Source organism: Anomaloglossus baeobatrachus, chromosome 1 (genome assembly GCF_048569485.1).
Source record: "Anomaloglossus baeobatrachus isolate aAnoBae1 chromosome 1, aAnoBae1.hap1, whole genome shotgun sequence".
NCBI lineage: Eukaryota > Metazoa > Chordata > Amphibia > Anura > Aromobatidae > Anomaloglossus > Anomaloglossus baeobatrachus.
Genome location: NC_134353.1, coordinates 634162680 through 634189316, shown reverse-complemented (window position 1 = coordinate 634189316; position 26637 = coordinate 634162680). Strand labels below are relative to the sequence as shown.

General features: G+C 45.4%; 1 protein-coding gene across 5 annotated transcripts in view; it reads left to right on the top strand.

Moving 5' to 3' along the window:
- The window catches only part of RBM23 (RNA binding motif protein 23), a 47291-nt gene extending 20964 nt beyond the window's left edge, over positions 1–26327 (top strand). For 4 of the 5 annotated variants that reach the window (XM_075340921.1, XM_075340903.1, XM_075340912.1 and 1 more), the window contains exons 5-14: positions 304–468; positions 2496–2555; positions 4412–4529; positions 4625–4777; positions 8357–8494; positions 8585–8650; positions 21868–22072; positions 24020–24109; positions 24192–24276; positions 25332–26327. In XM_075340921.1, the coding sequence (XP_075197036.1) occupies positions 304–468; positions 2496–2555; positions 4412–4529; positions 4625–4777; positions 8357–8494; positions 8585–8650; positions 21868–22072; positions 24020–24109; positions 24192–24276; positions 25332–25335 (1084 nt within the window). In that variant the 3' untranslated portion in view covers positions 25336–26327. Of the gene's footprint in view, positions 1–303; positions 469–2495; positions 2556–4411; positions 4530–4624; positions 4778–8356; positions 8495–8584; positions 8651–21867; positions 22073–24019; positions 24110–24191; positions 24281–25331 lie in introns of those variants that run through there. The other variant, XM_075340936.1, reaches the window with a different exon arrangement.
- The last annotated feature ends 310 nt before the right edge of the window (positions 26328–26637 follow it).

Genomic DNA, 26637 nt, shown 5'->3' with positions numbered 1-26637 from the left:
TCTGTTTTGCGCTATTTTTCAATTATTTTCCCCAGTGCCGGATCCAGATCCGGAAATCTTTGAAACCGCGCAGATCCGGACTTTTACAGTTCAGATCCGCTCAGCTCTAGTCCCGCCAAGGACAACATCTGCAAATAGTTTGTATGTTCTCCCCATTTTGCGTGGATTTCCTCGCACACTCCCATGACGTGCTGATGGGGAATCTTCAATTGTGAACTCCAGTAAGGAGCGTGATTATGTCTATACAGCGCTATGTAATTAATAGCATTATATAAGCGATTAAAATAATCAAATTTTCCTTAGCCATTGTCGGAGCAGGGACAGCCACAGGAGGAGGAGCAGTAGAGATAGGCACAGAAGTCATGAACGCCACTACCGAAGCCGTAGCAGAGGCAGAAAGAACAGCTCTAGGAGTCGTGATAGGGGTCACCACCGCCATGAAGAACGTTCAAGGGATCGCAGTCCTGGGTGAGCTAAAGTATTGGATTTATGATTATTTATTAAATGGCATCTCCGTATATAATTCCTGTAGGTGAAAATAATAAATGGCGCTGTTGAACACACTGAAAGGCTAAAGTCACAACTTCAGCGTATGTGATTGCTGCAGCCAATTACTGAGCTCGCAAATAATGCTGATGTAGCAAGCACGAGTCTGAGCCCTGTGATTGGCTGCAGTAAATGTGTGCTTTATTTATGACTATTTCTGTAACCTTTCAACAGATAAAGGAGCAGTGGTGGAGAGGCGTAACTAGGGTGCGGGATGTCACATTGAGGAAGTAATTCAACAAACCTCCTTTAAAGGGAAGTTGTCATCAGGTTTTTTCCTCATGAGCTGCGGCCACCACCAGTGAGCCTTTATATACAGCATTCCAGAATGCTGTATGTAAAAGCGCAGGCCACTATGTAGACTGTATAAAACACCTTTATAATACTTGCCTCGGGGGTGGTCTGGACCGATTGGCGTCGCTGGTCTCAGTCTGGCCCCTCCTCTCTTGTACAGTCGCCATCCTCCTTCCCAGCCCTGTGTGGATGACGCGTCCTACATCAACCACAGAGTCCTCCATTTCGCTCCTGCGCATGCACGCAAGGTACTGTAATGTGCAGGTGCTAGGAAAGGTCAAACACCGCATGCGCACTACAATACTTTGATCTGCCCTCAAAAGGGCAGAGAGAAGTGCGCAGGAGTGCAATAGCAACCTCTCTATGGAAGATGTAGGATGTGTCATCTACATGGGGCTGGGAAAAAAGACGGCGACTGCACAAAATGGAGGAGGCGCCGGACCCGAGAGTAGCGACGCCCCCTGGACCTGACCGCCCCAAGGCGAGTATAATAAAGATCTTTTTTACGTTATACAGAGCGGCCTGGGTTCTTATCTACAGCATTCTAGAATACTGTATATAAGGTCTCACTGGCCGCAGCCTATAAGGGAAAAATCTGGTGACAAGTTCCCTTTCAAGTAGAATAGAGACAACTGTTTTACCAGGATAACCTTGTATGCGGCTTGATTCATACGTCCTTCGCAAAGATGTTTGTTGCATTTTCTTTACCTAATTTTCAGCTTTGCCCAACACCTGGTCGTTTAATGGTTAGACGAAGACCTGGAAAAGCGTACAAGTCACAATGTTTTACACCCACTGTGAAATTTGGTGGAGGATAAGTGATGATTTTGGTATACTTCAGCAAGGCTGAATTGGTCAGGTTAATTTTTGCGAAGGATGTATGATTCAAGCCGCATACAAGGTTATCCTGGAAACACAGTTGCTTGCTTCTGCTCAGGCAATGTTCCTGAACTCTGAGGACTGTTTTTTCCGGCAGAACAATGCGCCATGCCACACAGCTAGGTCAATCAATGTGTGGATGAAGGCCCACCACATCAAAACCCTGTCATGGCTATCCTAGTCTCCAGACCTGAACCCTATTGAAAACCTATGGAATGTAATCAAGAAGAAGATGGAGAGTCACAAGCCATCAAATAGAGAAGAACTGCTTACATTTTTGCGCCAGGAGCAGCATAAGGTCACTCAAAAGCAGTGTGAAAGACTGGTGGAAAGCATGCCAAGACGCATGAAAGCTGTGATTAAAAATCATGCTTATTCCACAAAATATTGATTTCTGAACTCTTCCTGAGTTAAAACATTATCAGTATTGTTGTTTCTAAATGATTATGAACTTGTTTTCTTTGCATTATCTGAGGTGTATGAAAGCAATGCATTGTTTTTTCTTATGTTGACCATTTCTCATTTTCAGAAAATAAATACAACATTTATTGCTTGGAAATTTGGAGACGTTGTCAGTAGTTTATAGAATAAAAGAACAATTTAGTCAAAAATATACTGTACCTATAAAGAAAAAAAACAGAAAAACTAAAAATTTGGAAGTATTATAAGTATTATAAAATACTGTATATTATAATATAGCTTTGTTTTTGCCTACCCTTGTGTTGAGCAATAAATACTAATGTAGATATACTTTTAACTGTGTTTTTCCTCACCAGACGACATCGCACACGCAGCAGGAGTCACAGTCCTCGACACAAAGAAAGGAGTCCCCTAAGGTGTGTATTGGAAGCTATACTCAGTTCCCTCACAGGTTGAACATTAAGGCTACATTCCCACAATTGTCTTTCGGGGAGTTTTTGATGTAGAATTTTTTTTTTGCAGCGTTTCTTCACCTATTAAATAATTTTAGTTTGTGGGTGTTTTTTTGTTTCATTGCATTTTTGTGTTTGCTTTTATCTCATCTTTGCCACTTGTTTTGTCTCTTTTTCCATCATGTTTAAGCTGCTTTGTTTTTCATACTTCCTGGTATTTGGCTTTGAATAAACTTTATTGCAGTTTTTTTGCGTTTCCGCAGCAGAAACTCATTTTTCACCTGCCGTTTTCTGCATGTAATGCAAGTCTATGAGAATTTTAACATGTTTTGTGGATTTGAAGCACAAGGTCAATTTACACTGAGTTAAAAAAAAAAAAGCACAGTGAGCAAGAGATTTCTATAAATCCCATCCAGTTTGTTGGAACCATAAGATGCTGTTTTTTGGGGGGTTTTTGATGTAGTGAAAATACGCAGTCAAAAACTTACTGAAAACTCAGCCTAAAAGGGGTGTCTGGTCTACGGGTAAAAGTCAGCTGTCTATGACTGTTTTATGTCTGCAGACGTCTACATCCTTACAGCACATGCACTGGGCGGCCACATGATTTACATACTTCCAAAGTTTGACTAGACATGCACGGCCTAGATCAATATGAGTAAGGGCGGAGTCACACGCTACGATATATCTAACGATATGTCGTCGGGGTCACGGATTCCGTGACGCACATCCGGCATCGTTAGAGATATCGTAGCGTGTGACAGCTACGAACGACTGTGCACGAGCAAAAATACTCACCTTATCGTTGACACATCGTTCATTTTCATAAAGTCGTTCCTCCTTCTGCATGCTGGTTGTTCATCGTTCCCGAGGCAGCACACATCGCTCCGTGTGACACCCCGGGAACGACGAATACAGCTTACCTGCGTCCCGCCGGCAATGCGGAAAGAAGGAGGTGGGCGGGATGTTACGTCCTCCGCTTCTATTGGGCGGCCGCTGTGTGACGTCGAACATCTCTTCCCCCTTCAGGAAGAGGATGTTCACCGCCCACAGCGACGTCGTTAGGGAAGGAAGTACGTGTGACGGGGGTTTAACCACTTTGTTCGACACGGGCAATGAATTGCCCGTGACGCACAAACGACAGGGGCGGGTGCGATCGCACGATAAATTGGTGCGTGTAACGCCGCCTTAACTCGAATGAGTCCGAGCACATCTAGTCGGTATGTGGGAGGAAATATGCAAATCCTATACTTCCGATCACATCACTGCCTAGTCTCAATAGCAATACTGGAGAATCCTGACAGTGTGTGGTGTGTGCACTTTAAGGATTCAATCAAAAGTCTTTGTGACTGTGAACTTTTATCACAAGACTGGACGGCCCGTTTTAAGGTGTGCTTTCTATTCTTGCAGGTATAGATTTCCAGGTCTTGTTATTTGAGTACAGGAGATTTATAGACGACACTAACCATATGACTGGTTCTGCATAGAAATACACATTTACTGTAAAATCATGATATATGCAATATTGCTGGAATTTTTACTTGTAATTGTTGCAGGATCAAATATTATGTTCTTCATCTCAATAACCGAGCGTGTGTAGCCAATGTAAGTCTCGTTTTCTGCTGGGAGACCATCTTCAGTGGGAGTACACGTCGTGTCTCCAGTCCGCATGATTACTGTACTCTTGCTGTCAATTCCATGAGTGCTCATAGCCTCGGGGTATATTGGTGTAATTTATTTTACTAGGGGTTACTTAGCTTTTCTACAGTACATTATAGCAGATATTGAAATTAATAATTATAATCTTCACTTTCTGTTATTAGGCAACCTCAATCTAACATAAGCCCACAAGAAAGGGATGCACGGACAGTGTTCTGTATGCAGCTGGCTGCTCGCATTCGCCCAAGAGACTTGGAAGACTTCTTTTCAGCAATTGGCAAAGTTAGTCACTTCTTCACAATTACTGCATTAAACTATGCATCTTCTTTATCTTTTTTTTTTTTTTCTTCCCCCTAACTTTTAATTTTATGTTTTAGGTACGTGATGTAAGGATGATATCTGACAGAAACTCAAGAAGGTCAAAGGGCATAGCGTATGTTGAGTTTACTGACATCCAATCTGTGCCTTTAGCCATTGGGCTAACTGGGCAAAGGTTGTTGGGTGTTCCGATCATTGTGCAGGCTTCACAGGTAAGAGCGCGAACTGTAAAAGTGATTGTCCTAAACATGTTACTAGACGTTGCAATGAAGAGAAAAGCAGAATAATTGTTGTAAATAGGGATGATCGAATACCGCAAATATTCGGCAACGCCCATATTCGCTGAATAGGTCGCCGCTATTCGACTATTTGCGAATATTCGATGCGCAATGTAAGTCTATGGGAAATCCGAATAGTTACCGAATAGCAACTATTCGGGCTTCCCATAGACTTACATTGCGCATCAAATATTCTCATAGCGGCGACCTATTCGTCGGATATTCGCGAAGCAGAATGTTGCTGAATATTTGTGATATTTGATCATCCCTAGTTGTAAACTAATGGCATATCGCAGATCTTTTTTATTGGTGCAATCCAATTCTGGGAGCCTACCATTCCTGAGGCTGAATGGGCTGAAGTGCCAGAGATTGGACCTTGACTAATTATTAAAGGGCTAGCGGTCAATCAAGATGCCAGGGTGTGTCTACCGCTGCTGAGCACTGTGTATTGAACAGAGACTGAAGCCACGCCTGTATGATTGAAAGCCAGCAGCTCCTAGGAGGAATAAAGTTTTTGCCCTGATAGCCATGCTTTCAGTGCAGTGGCCAAACAATTGTGACCCTATTAACCTCCAGATTAACCCTATATTTGCAGGTGAATATTGTTTGGGGATATGACAGATTTACTTTTAAGTGAAGTTGGCATTATGCCATCTTTATATTACCCTTTTTGATGTTTAATTATTGTGAAGTATGCCTAAATCCCTTCATACACATTTGATATTATTATAACCATAACAATCTACGAACAGAAGCAATGTCGTCCCTGTTTATACTTTATGTGCGGTCAACAAATGACGCTTAATTGTCTGCACATATGGAAGATCATTTATTGGCCTGTGTAAAAGAAGATTTTGGGTACTCACTGTAAAATCTTTGTCAGAACCTTCATGGGTGTATTCTGATGCCACTAGGCTAAAACTAGCCAAGAAAAAAGTTAGCTTCTCCTAAGTAGTATACACCCACCAACCATAGCCAAGCTGATCAGTTAGTGCAGGGTTCCCCAACTCCAGTCCTCAAGGCCCACCAACAGTGCATGTTTTCAGGATTTCCTTAGCATTGGAACCAGCACCTGGGCAGGTAACTACATTAACACCTGTGCAATACTAAGGAAATCTCAAAAACCTGCACTGTTGGTGGGCCTTGAGGACTGGAGTTGGGGACCTCTGAGTTAGTGTGAAAGCAGTAGGAGAAGTAACCTGAAATAAAATGCAGGCTGCCCCAACAGAACATTTAAAAACGGCAGTCGCTGTATCCCCCAATGAAGGCTCTGAGATTTTACGGTGAGTACCCATCGTCTTTTCTCTGTCACTTCATTGGGAGACATTGGAAACCATGGGATGTCCCAAAGCAATCTCCAAGCGGAAAAGAAAAAGGAAAAGAAAAATAGAAGCGCACAGATGAGATTCTCATATCGGAAACTGGCCACTGTAATTTGCAAGGCCTTACTGCCGAACCTGCCAAGACAAAAGGGCATGAAGGTGTGGCATCTGTAGAACTTGGAAAGGGTAAGTGATGATAACTAAAAAACCGCATCGATGGCTGACAAATCGAGACCTGACAACGAATGGTCCCTGAAGACCCCAGTTACAAGTGATGAGAGCCGGAACCCTGGAGAGGACGCTCTATCCCTTGCCCAATATGCGTCCATGATGGCAGAGTGGAACCAGACAGGAAGACCATTAAGGTGACTCTCTGGATCACAAAGAAAGAATCTGGGTGTTTAAGAAAGCTGTCGTAGACAGATATGGGCGCTGAGACACACTCTGTCCAGGTACAATGTATCTTAGAGGCTGGTCAGGGGGACAAGAAGGAAAGGAACCCCGATGCAGGACTACCTTGTTTAAGCAAAATTAAGGAAGGAAGGACGAACAGACACGGATCTACTTACTAATATTGGCAAACTGCTCTGTGAGGTCTGACAACGCGTTGAAGGAATCCTTTTAAAGATTCATGGTGCAGGAAAACAGGAACGGTAAGGACAGTGTTGCCAACACAACTAGCAGTGAACACTGGTCAAAAGTCTGGCTTTAGGAACCACAGATGTGGTCTTAGCCAGGGATTCTGTATGGTGGTATGAGCTGTTGGGGTGAAATACGTGATAAGCCTGAGGGTTCTGATCTAGTCCCTGGGAGGGAAAGACCAAAATACGACTAGAATTACTGCGCTGAAGAGGCTCTCTTATATTGTCTGTAGCTGGCGAAGGACCTGTTGTGATACAAATTGTGTAAGAAAGTAGGTCCTGACTAACAGAAATGAAGGCTGAGGCAATGACACTGCCTAAAGCCACTGGGACCGCACTGCGATCAGCCATGTGGTTCATGGTAGATGACGGGTTGGACTCTCTGGATAGTGATTAGAGCACTCTGACTGTTGCTGCGATCAGCCATGTGGTTTATAGTGGATAGTGGACAGAGGTCTTGACTCGATGTTTAATGATTAATGTTGTATGTGGTTGCTGGTGGGTCTGACTAAATAGTGGACTGAGTACTAGAACCAAGGCTGCGATGAGGTATGTGGTAGATTTGACTCACTTGGAATTGGCAAAGCACTTGGACCACTGCTGTTGTCAGCGATGTGGTAGGTGATGTGACTGACTCACTGTGGGTAGTGGACAAGTTGCCAGGCATTTGGTGGCATAGGTAAACGCTTCATAGCTGAAGTCAAAGTTGGAATGCCATAGACTGAGGGCTGGGCGAGGACAGAAAAAGCGTGCTAGGACCGCCCACATGTCACCGGAGGGCTTTGCTGAGGGGCGAAGCCTAACAGGATGACTAGGCCTCAATGAAGCAGGGGCCTAAATTTTAGATATTAATTCCTTTTTTCCTGAAGATGAAATCCAGCTCCTTGTTCACATACTTTGAAGACTGTCTTCAGGAACCCTGAGGATGGGAGTCGCAGTAGTTTTTAATGTTCCTAGCCTGTCTTCCCTTCCTGCACTGTCTCAGTCTGGTGGGAGAGCGGGACTGGAGATGGATGGCAAGGACCGACCGCCTGCATGTCAGCAACCACGGAAGTGTTAGGGGTAAAGGTCCTGCCACACAGACCGGAGAGAGTATGACTTGGACCAGACCACACTGTTCTCTCAGTCTCTTAGGGGATGACAGAGCTGCTCTCATACTGTTCAACCAATCACAAGCTGAACCTGAAAGACAAAAAAAAAGCGAAGTTAAACAAAAACAACAAACGTGAGGTAAAACGGGTCCATGGGGAACAGTGTCTGCCTCTTATTGACCCTATGCGAAGACTGATCAGCTTGGCTTTGGTTGGGGGGTGTATCCTATTGAGAAGGAGCTATCGTTTTCCTTCCCTGGTATCAGCCTCCTAGTGTCAGGAGCATACACCCCATGGTTTCCTGTGTCCCCCCCCCCCCCCCCCCCAATGTAGCGACAGAGAAAAGGGTCTTAGTGTGTCTACACCTATCTTCGCTTGAAGACACACCTAAGCAATGGATTCGAATTTTTAGTTTAGCACCAAGCTATCAAAGTTCAGTCAGTCAGTTTTTTCTTTTAGGCTGAGAAGAACCGCCTGGCTGCAATGGCAAGTAATATGCAAAGAAGTAATTCTGGACCCACGCGTCTGTATGTTGGATCTTTACACTTAAACATCACAGAGGACATGCTAAGGGGGATCTTTGAACCCTTTGGAAAGGTAAACTTAACCATTTGCTTTGCTTACTTAATATGAGACACTTGACAAACTATTTCAGGAGGTAATGTGTTTCTTGCAATCTTCACACAGATTGAGAATATTCAACTCTTGAGAGAACTTGACACTGGACGGTCAAAGGGCTATGGATTTATAACTGTAAGTGTCAAATGGTTATAATGACATACAGTATGTTAACCCTTTTTAATATTTATCATTTTTATTAATTTTCCAATAAGGTAGTCAAACAAAACCATTCAGGTTACATGGGAAAGTAGTACATTGATATATTTGATCACAATAAGCGTGGGTCGATCAGCGTGTGTATATCTCTTCTTTTAGTGACAATCATCAAGGCCACAATAAAACTTAAACAACTGTAACAAGGGGAGTTAACCCTTTCTATCTTTTAACTGCTTCCTACTCCATATAAGCAAGATGCTGGCTATGTAACACAACATGGATTGCAGTGATCTCTGATCCGTATTGTTAAGCTGTAAACTACATAATCCGACCCAATTCCGATCCAGATGACTTTATTTCTCTGCGAGCTAATCATAGGGTGCTAATGGGCTGCCACAGTATTCTGGGGTCTGCGATGACAGTCAACAGTATTTCAGTGAAGACCTGGTGCTGGGATTCTGGGACTTATAAGAGAGCATGATTACAATATACATTTCAATAAAGAAGGTTGAGATTGAAGTTCAGTGGGGGAAACTGAAAACGTACTTTTTTTCATTGTGTAATGTATGTGAGTTTATGTATGTATGTATGTATGTGTGTATCTATCTATCTATATTATAATATCTATCTAGATATATATATATATATATATATATATATATATATATATATATATATATATATATTATATGTGTATCTATATATATAATTGCCTTATTCTGTCTGTCTGTCTGTCATGCTCCGAAATTGTGTCCTTACGGTGACACAAAGCTGATTGGCCGCTGGGCTCGCCATGGCCCCGCCCCCCCACACGGATTGGCCTCTCGCCCCGGCTCTCTGCAGGCCCCGCCCCCCTCACGCAATGCACGCTCGCTCTGGCCCAACTGACACGGAGCCGCGACTCCCAGGTGAGTACACACACACATCAGATCACACTCACTCTCACACACACCTCACACATCACAACATGCTGGGATATCTCTTGCTTCTACACCGGCTCCGTCAGGATCCCAGCAGCGCCACACATAACCTTGCGATGCTGGGATCTTGACGGAGGCCGTGAAAGCTGGTAACCATTATACACATCGGGTAACTAAGGTCCCTTAGTTACCCGATGTGTATCATAGTTACCAGTGTACACCGGCTCACACTCACTCTCACACACACCTCACACACACATCACATCGCATCCACACATCAAGGTCCTGCAGCGGCGGAAAATACAGACACATAACAGCACACACACATAACAGCACACACACACACACACACACAAATCAGATCACACTCACTCTCACACACACATCACATCGCATCCACATACTCACAACATCCTGGGATATCGCTTGCTTCTCGGCGGCGATACTGTGCTGTTAGCTTCCAGGACCTGCGGGAGGATCACATGGCCAGAAGCATGTGATACCTCCGGATGTTGTGAGTATAAGCGCGTATGTGCGATATCGTCAGTGTCTGTGTGTGTGAGTGGATGCGATCGGGTGTGTGTGAGTGGATGCGATCGGGTGTGTGTGAGTGGATGCGATCGGGTGTGTGAGTGTCGGCAGAGGAGCACGGCGTGCTGGAGGAGGCTGGGAGCAGAGAGGCTGATGCTGGGGGAGGCTGGGAGGGGGAGGCTGGGACGAGGGAGGCTGATGCTGGTGGAGGCTGATGCTTGGGGAGGCTGATGCTGGGGGAGGCTGGAAGGAGAGAGGCTAATGCTGGTGGAGGCTAATGCTGGTGGAGGCTGATGCTGGTGGAGGCTGATGCTTGGGGAGGCTGATGCTGGGGGAGGCTGGGAGGGGAAGGCTAATGCTGAGGGAGGCTGGGAGGAAGGAGGCTGATCCTGGGGAAGGCTGGGAACGGGAGGCTGATGCTGAGGGAGGCTGGAAGGAGAGAGGCTGATGCTGGGGGAGGCTGATGCTTGGGGAGGCTGATGCTGGGGGAGACTGGGAGCGGAAGGCTGATGCTGAGGGAGGCTGGGAGGGGGAGGCTGGGAGGAAGGAGGCTGGGAGGAGAGAGGCTGATCCTGGGGAAAGCTGGGAAGGGGAGGCTGATGCTGGGGGAGGCTGGAAGGAGAGAGGCTGATGCTGGTGGAGGCTGATGCTGGGGGAGACTGGGAGCGGAAGGCTGATGCTGAGGGAGGCTGGGAGGAAGGAGGCTGGGAGGAGAGAGGCTGATCCTGGGGAAGGCTGGGAAGGGGAGGCTGATGCTGAGGGAAGCTGGAAGGAGAGAGGCTGATGCTGGGGGAGGCTGGAAGGAGAGAGGCTGAGGCTGGGAGGAGAGAGGCTGATGCTGGGGAAGGCTGATGCTGAGGGAGGCTGGGAGGGGAAAGCTGATGCTGGGGAAGGCTGGGAGGACGGAGGCTGGGAGGAGAGAGGCTGGGAGAGGGAGGCTGATGCTGGAGGAGGCTGGAAGGAGAGAGGCTGATGCTGGCGGAGGCTGATGCTGGGGGAGGCTGGAAGGAGAGAGGCTGATGCTGGTGGAGGCTGATGCTTGGGGAGGCTGGGAGAGGGAGGCTGATGCTGAGGGAGGCTGGGAGGAGGGAGGCTGGGAGAGGTAGGCTGAGAGAAGAGAGGCTGATGCACACACACACACACACACGCGCGCACTGCACAACACACCACACACACACACACACACACACACACTGGGAACCACAAACAACTGCCCTACACAGACACCCACACACACAGACAACGCTGCACACACAAATATACGCACATACCGCACAACACACACATTGCACAAAACATACCTCCCCCCAAAACACACCACACACACACAAACCGCGCAACACACACACACAACGCTACAGACACACAGCGCTCCACAAACAACGCAACACACGCAACACACATACAACACCGCTCTCACCCCCCGCCACACCCAGACAACACCCAGAACATGTACAGCGCCTACACAAACACTTGGTAACTACACACAACAACATCTCTATATATATATATATATATATATATATATATATATATATATATATATATATAAACAAAAATCATACATGAACTACACAATACGTAAATTCTAGAATACCCGATGCGTAGAATCGGGCCACCTTCTAGTATATATATATATATATATATATATATATATATATATATATATATATATATATATATATATATATATATATATATATATATATATATATATATATATATATATATATATATATATATATATATATATATATATATATATATATATATATATATATATATATATGTGTGTGTATGACCTTTTTACTGCCGGGGGCCATTTTGAAACTTCTGCCAACCTTTGGGGGCCACACAAAATTATCAATGTGAAAGTGAACCGGCTATATTTGGTCAAACAGTTAATTATCTCACCCCTACTGTGATGGCCGCAGCTGCTTCTCTTCTGTGCGGCTCTGATGTTCGGTGCTACTTATGTTGCTTCTCTCTTTTCCAGGTTCGTCAGGGTCTGGAGCGCAGGCAACTCTTAGTGATAATAAGATTACTAGACCATATACATCACACAACAGACACAGGGACTGGTGTATATAAATCACAGGAGACACATACATCACTGAAGGGGCTGTTGGCATATACATCACATAGGAGACGCTGGGACTGCTGTATATACATCACAGGAGATACCTACATCACAGGAGACACTGGGGGCACATACATCACACGAGGGGCGGGGGACATGTATATGCCCCCTTCTGTGATGTATATGCTTTCAGCCTCTCCTTTCATGTATATGCGCCCAGCCTCTCCTGTGAGGTATATGCGCCCAGCCTCTCCTGTGAGGTATATGCGCCCAGCCTCTCCTGTGAGGTATATGCGCCCAGCCTCTCCTGTGAGGTATATGCGCCCAGCCTCTCCTGTGAAGTATATGCGCCCAGCCTTTCCTGTGAGGTATATGCGCCCAGCCTCTCCTGTGAGGTATATGCGCCCAGCCTCTCCTGTGAGGTATATGCGCCCAGCCCCTCCTGTGAGGTATATGCGCCCAGCCCCTCTTGTGAGGTATATGCGCCCAGCCCCTCCTGTGAGGTATATGCGCCCAGCCCCTCCTGTGAGGTATATGCGCCCAGCCCCTCCTGTGAGGTATATGCGCCCAGCCCCTCCTGTGAGGTATATGCGCCCAGCCCCTCCTGTGAGGTATATGCGCCCAGCCCCTCCTGTGAGGTATATATCACAGGAGGGGTTGGGGCATACACATAACAGGAGACACTGGGGGCATATCCATGACAGGTGGGGCTGGGGGCATATACATCACTGGGGCAGCACAGAGAGTACTAGGGGGGGGGGCACACAGACATCACTAAGTGGGGGGGGGGGCACACAGACATCACTAAGTGGGGGGGCACACAGACATCACTAAGTGGGGGGGCACACAGACATCACTAAGTGGGGGGGCACACAGACATCACTAGGAGACTGGGGGGCACGGACAGCACTAGGGAGTACACAGCATTGGAGAGAACACAGCACTGGGAGCTGCACACAGCACTGCAGGGGGCATGCTGCACAGTACAAGGGGCGGAGAGCGGCTGGCACACACACTGGGAGCTGCACACTTCACTGATGGGGCACGCTGCACCAGAGAGCAGACGGCACACACACTGGGAGCTGCACACAGCACTGATGGGGCATCTCCAATGTGATGTATGTACTCCAGGGTGTGATGTATATGCCCCTTAGCATCTCCAATGTGATGTTTATATCATAGGATGGGTTGGGGCATACACATAACAGGAGATGCTGGGGCATATCCATGACAGGTGGGGCTGGGAGCATATACATGACAGGAGATGCTGGGGACATATATTGTACATGACGGGTGGAGCTGGGGAACAGACATTACTATGTTACAGGGAGGCATAAGCATTGCTGTGGGGCACAAACGGCAATGGGGGGGCACACACATCACTAGGGCAGCACAGAGAGTACTAGGGAGGGCGCACACATCACAAGGGAAGCACAGAGAGCACTAGGGGGGGTACGGACATCACTAGGTGGGCACAGGCATCATTAAGAGGGCACACAGACATCACTAAGTGGGGGGGCCACACAGACCTCACTGAGGGGGGGGTCACAGACATCATTAAGGTGGGGAGCACACAGACATCACTAGGAGACTGGGGGGTACGGACAGCACTAGGGAGTACACCGCATTGGAGAGAACATAGCACTGGGAGCTGCACACGGCACTGCAAGGGGCATGCTGCACAGGACAAGGGGCGGAGAGCGGGGAACACACACACTGGGAGCTGCACACTTCACTGATGGGGCACGCTGCACCGGAGAGCGGGCGGCACACACAGTGGGAGCTGCACACAGCACTGATGGGGCACGCTGCACCGGAGAGCGGGCGGCACAATGCTGGAAACAGTGAAGCTGCTGTGGAATGGAAGCGCAGAGCGCTAAACCCACCCACAAAGTAAGTCCTGAGTACGCTGAAACCTGCCAGCGAAAGAGCTCATTGGTGTTTTCAAAGCAGCACATGTGGAGATTTAAAGGGCCGGCAGAGTACTGCCGCCCCCGGGACTCTGCCCGGGGGCCGCACAAAAGGTCATGGCGGGCCGCATGCGCTGCCGCTCCCGGGACTCTGCCCGGGGGCCGCACAAAAGGTCATGGCGGGCCGCATGCGGCCCACAGGCCGGACGTTCCCCACCCCTGCTCTAGTTGAAAGCAATGTACAAAGCATACATTTGTATTGCTGTTTCCGTAAGTCTGGTGTATCAAAATGTAAAAAAAAACCATAAATTACAGAATTGCATTTTTTTTTTTTCACCGCTACACCTTCCTTTTTTTGTTTTTTTTTGTTTTTTTTCTTGTTTCTTAGTAGAATAGATGGTAAAGTGAATGGTGTCAGTCAAAGCTACAACTTCACCCAGATAAAAGAAGCCCTCCTATATCTGTTATGTCCTATAAATGTCCTATATGAACTATTTAAAAAAAAAAAAAAAAAAAATTTCATCCTTTTCCCATATTTCACGCTTCCAACGTAAAAACATTTTTTTTAATGTTATGGTGAAGAATCAACAACAAGTGGGACATAATTGTGAAGTTAAACGAAATTTATTGCTTATTTTTACATTTTTTTAAAAAATAACAGAAAAGTGGGGCGTACAATATTATTAGTCCCCTTTTAAGTCAATACTTTGTAGCGCCACCTATTGCTGCGATTACAGCTGCAAGTCATTTGGGGTATGTCTGTATCAGTTTTGCACATCAAGAGACTGAAATTCTTACCCATTTTTCCTTTGCAAATAGCAGGAGCTGAGTGAGGTTGGATGGAGAGCGTTTGTGAACAGCAGTTTTCAGCTCTTTCCACAGATTCTCGATTAGATTCAGGTCTGGACTGTGACTTGGCCATTCTAACACCTGAATATGTTTATTTGTGAACCATTCCATTGTAGATTTTGCTTTGTTTTGGGATCATCAAATCTCCAGACCAGTCTCAGGTCTTTTGCAGACTCCAACAGGTTTTCTTCAAGAATGGTCCTGTATTTGGCTCCATCCATTTTCCCATCAATTTTAACCATCTTCCCTGTCCCTGCTGAGGAAAAGAGGGCACAAACCATGATGCTGCCACCACCATGTTTGACAGTGGGGATGGTGTGTCCAGGGTGATGAGCTGTGTTGCTTTTACGCCAAACATATATTGTTTGGCATTATGCCCAAATAGTTTGATTTTGGTTTAATCTGACCAGACTACCTTCTTCCACATGTTTGGTGTGTCTCCCAGGTGGCTTGTGGGAAACTTTAAACAACACTTTTTATGGATATCTTTGAGAAATGGCTTTCTTCTTGCCACTCTTCCATAAAGGACAGATTTGTGCAGTGTACGACTGATTGTTGTCCTATGGACAGACTCTCCCACCTCAGCTGTAGATCTCTGCAGTTCATCCGGAGTGATCATGGGCCTCTTGGCTGCATCTCTGATCAGTCTGCTCCTTGTTTGAGATGAAAGTTTGGATGGACGTCCGGGTCTTGGTAGATTTGCAGTGGTATGATACTCCTTCCATTTCAATATGATCGCTTGCACAGTGCTCCTTGGGATTGTTAAAGTTTTGGAAATCTTTTTGTAACCAAATCCAGCTTTAAACTTCTCCACAACAGTATCATGGACCTGCCTTTTGTCTTCATGATGCTCTTTGTGCTTTAAACAGGACACTGAGACTATCACAGAGCAGGTGCATTTATACGGAGCCTAGTTTACACAGAGGTGGATAATATTTATCATCATCAGTCATTTAGGACAACATTGGATCATTCAGAGATCCTCAATGAACTTCTGGAGTGAGTTTGCAGCACTGAAAGTAATGGTGCCGAATAATATTGCACGCCCTACTTTTCAGTTTTTGTTGTTTTTTTATTTGTTGTTTTTTGGTTTTTTTAAAAAAAGTTTAAAATAAGCAATAATTTTGGTTCAACCTCACAATTGTGTCACACTTGTTGTTGATTCTTCACCATAATATTAAAATTTTTTACCTTCATGTTTGAATCCTGAAATCTGGTCCCGCATCCTGGCTGGTCACTACACCTTTCCTCTGCACTTTGTGTTTTCTTAGTTAGACTTCCCGGTGTGTAACGCAGGAGCCTGCTCCCAGTCCTATGGTTGGGAGCCATGCCCGTCACACACTGACCCGTGGGATCTACCGGGCCCTGGCAAATGCCCTATCCCTCTCTGTGGGTGGTTGTCTACGTTTCGGGACTTAGGTTGGGACAGGACCTGGAATGCTGCCCTCAATCGGTTAATTAGCTAGGCCGTTGGTGCCGGTCCTGGCTTCAGGGTCAGAGTACCCCCTTGTGTGCACAGTTTCCGGGACGGTTCTCCGGTGTTGGTACCGGCGGGCTACAACCCTGCCCCGGTCCACCTCGGATCTGCCGAGCCATCTTCCCGTCTCCTGCTGGCGGTGACCACCGTCTGCCACTTAGCCAATGTGTTAGGGCTCCGACCCGGACACCTGTCAGCTTCTCCCCCTTACTCCTCTCAACGCCAAAACTCCACTCTACTCATCTGCTGTTTTCCCGCCCAGGCTCTCCAGACCCCTAGGTGGGCGTTTCCTTTCCGCCTGGTCCCGCCCACTGGTGTGCCTGTCCTCTGAGGAGGTGACTAGGGTTTTAGGTCGGCTGCTTTTAACCCTGTGTGGGAGCGGTGTTATGCGGGGGCCAAAGACTGTCTGACTACCTGGTTTTGCCAGGGCGTCACACTTCTGCATGCATCAGTTCCTGCAAAAAAACAGATCGGATGTCGTATGTCCATTTCATTATTATGAAACATGTCCTATTCTGTTCCGTAATTGTGCACTGTCGCACAATTCAAGTCAATGGGTCCACAAAATTCCCGGAAGCCACACAGAACCACTTCCATGTGACTTCCGTCGGGTGCCCCTGCAATCTGTGTCCTATCCTGTGCCAGCCTTGCTGCTGCTCACACAGCAGTGTGAGCCGCTGAGGGGATGACAAGCGCCGACATCAGGATTTTAGATCAGATCATTACCTGGTGTGACGCTCTTCGCTGCACTCCTGACGTCAGCGCTCGTCACTGACTTCCATGCCTGCCACATTCTCATATAAGTCTCACGAGCAGCCCGAGACTATGACTAGCAGTGATATCACGTGCAGCTCGTGGTACTTCACTGTAAACGCGGCGGACAATGGCAGTCAGTGGCGAGCGTTGGCGTCAAGCGTGCAGCAGACTTAATCACCGCAGGTAATGATCTGAGCTAACCTCTTGACGGCAGCACTCGTCATCCCCTGCAGTCACCTGGGCTGACCTATTGATGTTAGCTTAGGTCACTGCACTGCTCACCCAGCGAATGGGGAACATTCTGTTCTTCATTGACTGGGACACTGAGTATGTTATGAATCGTCGTGGGACCCCCTTATTGGATTACACAGGACCTGGATTTGATTATTTCCAATAAATTGGTGAAAGCAGGAATGTTTTGGGGAGTGTTTTTGTTTTTTTTTTTCCAAATAAATGTTTTTATTTTTTTTTTTTAAATTACTGACTGGATTAGGGATGTCAGGTATCTGATAGATGTTGTGACATCACTAATGCCAGGGCTTGATGCCAATTGACATTGCACAGCTGGTATCAACCCCATTTATTACCCCGTTTGCCACTGCACCAGCGCAACAGGATCAGCCGGGGCGAAGCACCAGGATTGGCGTATCTAATGGATGTGCCACATCTGGGGCGGCTGTGGCCTGCTATTTTTAGGCTGGGGAGTATCCAATAACCGTGGACCTCCCTATTCTGAGAATACCAGACCACAGCTGTCCACTTTACCTTGGCTGGTGATCCATAATCGCTGCAAATACACCGCACATAAACCGTCACTTTCTCTCCCATCATCACCGCACATACACCGGCACTACTGCACCCATCATCACCGCACATACACCGGCACTACTGCACCCATCATCACCGCACATACACCGGCACTACTGCACCCATCATCACCGCACATACACCGGCACTACCGCTCCAATCATCACCGCACACACGCAAGCACTACAACCCCTATCATCACCGCACACACACCGGTATTACCTGAGTGACGTCCCCGCTGATAGCGCGACTCACTTCAGTTGCTGCGTGGAGCTCACAGGAGCGGCGGTGTATAACTGCTTCTCCTGCCAGCTTCCGATGTAGCAGAGCTGAAAGCGTTGTGGGACCTGGAGGGGTAGTTGGGGGTTAATAAAGTGGTGAATGAATATGTTTTTTTATCTTTTATTTCAAATAAAGGATTTTTCGGTGTTCGTGTTTATTTACTTTCACTATAGATTAATCATGGTGGGTGTCTCATAGACGCCTGCCATGATTAACCTAGGACTTAATGGCAGAAGCCCATAGCTGCCACTAACTCCTTATTACCTCGATTGCCACCGCACCAGAGCACTTCGGGATGAACAGGGTAGATTCCCGGGACTGTCGCATCTAATGGATGCGACAATTCCGGGCAGCTGCTGGCTGATATTTTTAGGCTGGGGGGCTCCCCATAACGTGGAGCTCCCCATCCTGAGAATACAATCAGCTGTGTGGCTTTATCTTGGCTATATCAAAATTGGGGGGGACCGCACGCCATTTTTTTTTTGTTTGTTTTTTTGTAATTATTTATTTATACTGCACTATATAGACCCGCCCACCAGCGGCTGTGATTGGTTGCAGGGAGACAGCTGTCACTCAGCGTGGGAGCGTGTCTGACTGCAACCAATCATAGGCGCCGGTGGGCGGGAGAAGCAGGGAATACGTGATGGAATAATGAGCTGCTGGCATTTTCAAAAGAGGAGAAGCCGCCAGAGCAGTGTGACAGCTGTGCAGCGCCACGCCCGTGGTCGGTGAGTATAAAGGAGGAAGGGAGACACTGACCGACAGAGAGAGAGACCGACGGACAGACCGACCGAGAGAGAGAATATTTTACACACCGTCTGGGCATGCCCAGAAACAAAAAACTGATCTGGCGGTCGTAATCCGTGATCCGGCGTGATAATTTTTTTTTGCCGGACAGAAAAACGTCCACCTCTGTGTTCCATCCGGCCGCTGGACAAGCAAATTTTGCCGCATCCGGCTAAAGCCGGATGGAGCACAAGGCCATCCGGCGCTAATAGAAGTCTATGGTGGAAAACCGCATCCGGCGTCAACAGACGCCGGATGCGTTTTTTCATGTTTCTGCCGGATTGCGCCTAATGGCCAAAAACTGATGTGTGTACGCAGCCTTAGAGATCTACTGACATCTAAATCTAATGGTCACTACTCCCTGCTGATTCTTCTGTATCCCCTCTGCTACATTTGACATTATGAATCATCAGCCCTTCCTCACTATGCTCCACTCTATCGGGTTCAAGGACACTGCTCTCCTGTGTCTCCTTCTACTTCTCTGACCGCACCTTTACTGTATCTTTTGCTGGCTTCCCTTCCTCTCCTTTTCCCTTTTTACTGTCTGGGTTTCTCAGGGTTCAGTCCCAGGCCCTCTTCTCTTATACTGCCCCTATTGGACAAACTACAAGTAGATTCGGCTTTCAGTACCATCTGTATGTTGCTGACACCCAATTATACACTTCTGCTCTGCTCCTGACATCACCCCTGCATTACTACAAAATACCAGTTATTGTCTAGCTGCCATCTGTACCATGATTTCCTCTCTCTATAGAAAACTATCAAAAACTGAACTTCTCATGTTGCTTCCCTCTACTAGCCTTCAAAAACCCAATATTGCCATTTCCGTGTGTGGTTCTACCATTACTCCCAAACAGCACCTGCTGTATTTGGGTTATATTTGACTCTAAACGCTCTTTCATTCTCTACATCCGATCACTCGCTCATATCGCCTACACCTCAAAAACATCTTTAGAATATGACCTTGTTTAACCATTAACTCTGCAAAAACGTTTACTGTTGTTTTTGTTCATTCTCGCAGGACTAATGCAACGCTCTGCTAATCAGACTCCTTCCTTACAAAACTCTCCCCTTTCCAATCCATTCTGAATGCCGCAGCCAGGATCATATTCCTTTCCAACACCTACACCGATGCTTCTGTCCTGTGCCAGTCATTGCACTAGTTGCCTATCCGCTACAGAATCCAACATAAACTTATCACTCTCACCCACAAAGAATCTCCACAGTTCTGCACCGCCCTACATCTCCTCCCTCATCTCGGTCTATCACCCCACCCGTGCCCTCCATTCCGCTAATGACCTAAGATTGAAATTTTCTATAATACAAACCTCTCACAGCTGTCTTCAAGACTTTTCACAAGCTGCTCCAATTCCCTGGAACGCACTACCCTGAATAATTTGATTAATTCTCAACACCCCCAATTTTAAGCATTCCCTAAAAATGCATTTCTTTAGGTTGGCCTCAACTCACTTATCTAACTATTCCCGTTTTTGCCATTACAAAATCTTCTTCCAAATCTGGTCCCTTGCTTTTTTATTTATACCCTCCATGCACTTAGTAGCCCCTGTACCTGTACTTGTACACATACTGGCTAGTGACCGGTTCATGCAGCGTTATTTGACTCCCCTATTTATTATATTGATGGCTGGACCATAAAAACAAGCACTTTTTACCATTCACCTTTTTGTGCCTTCCCTTATTTCCTCATGGATTGTAAGCTTGTGAGCAGGGTCCTCACTCCTCTTTGTATCTGTTGAATTGTATTACTAAGTAATGCCTTTTATATTGTCTGTACCTGAACCCTCTGAATTGAAGAAAAGTGCTGCAGAATATGATGGTGCTTAAATAATAATCATCTTTATTTATAAAGTGGTGAAAAAAAATCAAATTTGTAAAATTTTTATTGTATTTATTAGTCCCCTTATGGGATTGAAGCTGCAATCGGCGCGGCACTGTATAGCTGAAATCCCGATCTCCTATGAATGCTGGCTCACAGTCGGCGTTCACAGAAGGATTCTAATGACAGATACTGGGGTTGTGACAACCCATCGGCGCCCCGTGATGTCATGGGTGTGCCAATTGGATCAGAGGTTGATGTGCCCACCCTGCTGGCGCATGTTAAATCCCACTGTCACAAATTACCAGCAGGTTTTAACTGGTTCTCCGATTCACCCCCAGCTGTTAAAGGTACATGACGGCTGATCAAATCAACCGTTATGTGCGGGGAAAGCCAAGCCCCCATCAAAGAAGCAAGTGGTGGGACATAAATATACATATGTTGTGAAGGGGTTAAAATGTTAGGTTGGGGAGCTGAGCAGAGAGCATTACAGGCAACACATAGATTGTATACGGCTGCACTTTTCTAGCTCAATTGTTAATGCTCTGCTGTTATTCCCGGCTGTACATTTTAATGGCTGAATCAAGAAGTTCTACTCGATCAGTGACTGCCACATCTTTTTCCTTTTCTACAATTTTTTTTGTATTATAAGCTTGACAGTAATGCTGAACCACACCAGGTTAGAAAGAGGGGGTCTTCATTTATGATTGAGCAGTATAAGTGACGATCTGATGTACTTGGGTAGATGTAAGGTGGGGCTGTACTAGTCTAGGACGTGTGTGTGTGTGTGTGTGTGTGTGTGTGTGTGTGGGGGGGGGGGTTTGTGTTGGTTTGGAATGTATTCTGTTATAAAGTCCCCAAAAAAGTCATATGGATTACTTTATTTTTTTTTTCCCCAAAAGAAAGAAAGAAAAATAGATTATATATTAATTATATTTTTTCATTTTTTGTCTTCCAGTTTGTAAATTCAGAGTGCGCCCATCGGGCTCTAGATCAGTTGAATGGCTTTGAACTGGCTGGTCGATCCATGAAGGTTGGGCATGTGACAGACAGAGGTGATGCCAGTAATGACGTCTCATTCCTTGATAACGATGACCTTGAGCGAAGGGGCATTGATTTGGGGGCCACTGGACGACTGCAGCTTATGGCTAAATTGGCAGAAGGTAAGTGGGCAGTGATTAGCACAATTGCTTTAGTAACAGTGAAATATAGCAACCGTTCTTTCAAATCTATTCATTACCTAAAACGGTGTAAATATGTAGTGAAAATGTGGTAATCTACTAATCAATCGCTGTGTTTTCCCAGTAATCCGCACAGCTCTGGTCTTATAGTGAGATTTATGGCTGGAAGAGCTAAAAAAAACACCAAAAAACCCCCTCAACTTTGACACAGCCCTTGAGAAACCTCATAGAATTTGCTAGCTTCAGGAGAGACCTGCAGCTTTTGATGCAGATTTTGAAAAGAATGCGTCAAAAACCGCAGCGTGTGCACAAGGCTTTAAGGCCATGTTCCCATGATGAGCTTTTGCTGCTGTGTGTTTTTGTGTGTCAGAAATGCAGTGTCTAGCAGTTCCAGCAGAGTGGACGGGATTTATAGAAATCTGATGTCTACTGTGCCTCCTTATTCCGCTGCATAAATTGACCTGCCGTGCGTTTTCTCAAATCACCAGCATGTCAATTTCTCTTGCGGATGTTAGTGTTTTGTGAAGACTTTTCTACTAGAGTTACATTAGATGTGGAAAAGCTGCAGGTAAAAAAAAAATAAAAAAAACACATGCATTTCCGTTGTGGGACCTGGAGGGGTAGTTGAGGGTTAATAAAGTGGTGAATGAGTATGAATCAGAGAGAGTGAGAGTCTCTCACTCTCTCTCACTCTCTCTCACTCTCTCTCACTCTCTCTCACTCTCTCTCACTCTCTCTCACTCTCTCTCACTCTCTCTTTCACTCACTCACTCACTCACTCACTGTCACTCACACATATTATGTTCACCTTACCTTCCGTTCCCTCGCTGGCCTCCCTGGTCTTGTAGTTCGCCGGTACAGGATGTGTATCGGGTAACCATCGCCACCGATGTTAGAGCTTCCGCTGCCAGAGCGCTGACGTCAAAGGCAGGAGCCACTTGCCTCTGATTTGTCAGCGCGCTACCTTTTGAGTAGCGGCTGACAGCGGAAGTTCCACCATCGTCGCGATGGTTACCCGATACACATCCTGTACCGGCGAACTACAAGAACCGGGAGGCCGGCGATGGAAGGTAAGGTGAGCATAATGTGTGTGTGCGTGTTTGTGTGTGTTTGTGCGGACTGCAAGAGCGGGTCACAGCGCGGAACCAGAAGTACAGAACCGGAAGTGTGTGCGATGAGTATTTGCTCGTACAGTATATAGCGAAAAACTCGCATACCAAGTTACTCGTAAACAGAGGTTCCACTGTACATAGTTTTGTTGCCAGTGGTTTTGACAATACTGGCTGTGTTGACTTATTTAGAGGGCACAACAAATTTACCCATCTATTCAAGCTGTACACTGACTACTGTACATTGTATCAAAGTGTCATATCTTCAGTGTTATCCTATGAAAAGCTAAAATAAAAGCTTTACAAAAATGTAAGGGGTGTACTCACTTTTGTGATACAGTGTATATATACACAGGTTTAGGCAATACATTTTGTGGGGGAGCTTCTTCTAAAGGAAATTTGTCACCACATTTTTGCCATATAATCTGAGACAAGCATAATGTAGGGGCAGAGATCTTGATTTCAGCGATGTGTCACTTACTGGGCTGCTTAGTTTAGTTTTGATGAAATCACTGTTTAATCAGCAGTAGATTATCATTAGAGGACTACTTGGCCTCTGCCAGGTAGTCCAGCATATTCCTGAGCTCTGTATAACTGCTAGATCTGCAGCAGAGAAAAAAAATGATTTTATGCAAATGACAGCAAACAGCTCAGTAAGTGACACATTGCTGGAATCAGGATCTCTGCCTCTACATTATGCTGCTCTCAGATGAGGTAGCAAAAACCTGGTGACAGATTCCCTTTAAGAACATTACATTGTAGCACTTGTTTTCTGTTTTAAAGCACTGCTAAAATATAGTAATTCCTATAATTTTTTCAGGTACAGGTCTGCAGCTGCCTCTTGCTGCACGGGCTGCTCTTACTCTGAATGGCCTCCTTCCTTTCACTGCCCTGAACCCTGCTCTTTCTGGTAAACTAATGAGTATGCATGTATTGAGAGCTTCCTGCTAAAGTCTTCATATCAATATAATTGATGTTGAATATTTTTGTAGCTTTCAACCCAGCTCTGAACTTAGCGCCGCAGTCCATGTCCGCACAGTGCTTTCCACTTTCACACCTCTTCAACACACAAGCTATGTGAGTATGGCTGACCTTAGTTTGACTTTTGGTCAGATTTGGAATACAAAGAAGTCTGTGTTAAAGCATACATTTTCTCATCGTTGTGTGTGCCTGTGGCGTGCAGTCTATTAAATTAACACTATTGTATTCATTATCTGTGGGCTAATCCCACCTACCACTGTTCTGCCACTGATTTACAATAATAATGCTGAAAGCTGTCAATCTGGAGAAGAGCCGAGAGCTCCTGAATAACAGGGACGCCTTCCTCCAAGTGCAATCAGTGTGCCTGTAACTTTAATGTTCAGCTCACCAGTAATGCCTGATTCCAGTCCTTCCCGGAGCAAGGATAGTGTTTCTGACAAAACACTTGTAAATGAAAGCAAGGAGAACGGATCCAGCTTCAGAGATAAAAAATCTTCTGTTATTGATACATGAAAAATTACAAATAACATCCATATCCACTTAAAGTAATAAAAAACGTGTCTGGTGTGTCAAGCACTGTTAGTCCAGCTTTTTATGTCCGTGGAGCTGGAACTCTTCTCCTTGCTGGTTACTGCCTTATTCTGAGCTTGGAGGAGGGGGGAGAAGACGCCCTTTAAAGGGAATCTGTCAGCTGGTTTTTGCTATGTAAGCTGAAAACAGCATACTGTAGCAGTTAAAAAACAAAAAGCGACTGTGCTTCTCTTATCAGTGTGCCTGCAATTGTTTATGTAAACTAAAGGATATAGTTCCCTGTGATTTCCATTACAAGACTAGAAACTCATGTGCATGGCAGTTCGACACTCTCCCTGCTGTGACGGACACCTCACAGTGCACAATCTCTATAGAGAGCCTGTTGTGGGCAGGACAGCTCCTTGGGCTCAGCTACATGCTTAAAACTCAATTCTGTGATTGTAACTGAATGGCTGTACCCAATAATCTGTGATACACCGTTGGACTCAGAATCTCCTTGTCTACATTATGTTGCTCTCAGATGAGGTAGCAAATACCTGCTGACAGATTCTCTTTTAAGTTTTCACTACTGTTCTATATCAGAAATGCATTTCCTCAAACCTTTTGTTTCTCCTTCACAGGTAAATGAAGACCTCCAGCTTTGCTGACGGACGTCAAACAAATCCCAGTGAATTCTTGTATTGATCCTTCTTATTTATACTTTGTCAAATAGATGGGTGAGACAACCCAGAATTGGTTACCTCCTTTTTTTTTTTTTTTTTTATTTATTTTGTAAAAAGTCTTAAGTTGGTTTGGGAAAAGCAGTCTTTTCTTACAAATGTATATGTTCCTACATTTACACCCAATATAACTACAGCTGGAATTCTTGCTCCGTTGAAGTGGTATTGTGCGTTTTTCTCTACCTAGTGTGCTCTGCAGTCGCACATGTAGCCTCAGATAACTTTTTATATATATATTAAAATTTTTTTTTTTTTTTTTTGGAAGGTTGGAATAGAATACAAAATACAAGAATGTCATCTGATCCTAAGTATCACCTAGCAGTTGACTATATTCCATACATATTGTGTGTACAGTGGCTCATCAGTGCTATTTATTGGGCACAACCTCGTATTTGCCTGAGTAGCAATTATCGCTATAAATGACTGTAGAAAACACTTCAATAATGGAAACGTTAATATTTACTTCTCATGTTATTGCTGTAATGTTTTGGGAAGGAGTAAGGTGGTCTTGCTTAGTGTTTAGTTGTATCTAATTTTTGTTCACATTCCTGTTATCTTTGTGTCCCACCTTCTCCTAATGTTTAAAATAATCATTCTATGAGGTTCATAAGAATGCAGTGACGTAATTAACAATCTGCAAGGCACTCGTTAATGTTCACCTTTCATCTCTGGGGACCCCTCATGCACTGTATGTGAGAACGCTATATTCTTCAAATGTTTCGGCCTTCTGGTGTAATAATATATTATACAAATAGTCTTCCCTAAAAATGTACCGAATATGAGGTCTGGTTGACCAGATTATTTTGTAATGTTGCTTTTTTTTCCCCCTTTTTTTTTCCCTATATATGTATATAGAATTTTGGTTTAAAAAAAATAAATAAAATTACTTTACTTCTATGGCATGTGTCTCTGTATTTGTTTCTTGTGAGTGGTACAAATTACCTCACAGATTTTTCATATTGTTATATTAACTAATACTTGTTAGAAAATAATTAGAGTAAGAATACTAAGAAATGTCAGCTAACTGGACTCGATGTGATCACATCCCCCAAATAAACATAGAGGACACTCCCTTTCTATGAACCACACTCTCTGGTTGGCCTACATCAGAGATACTTGTTGATCCTCATGCACAGAAAGTAGTATAGTAATATCCCACGGTTATTCCAATGATAAAACTTGATTTATTATGCATACATTAGCCAAT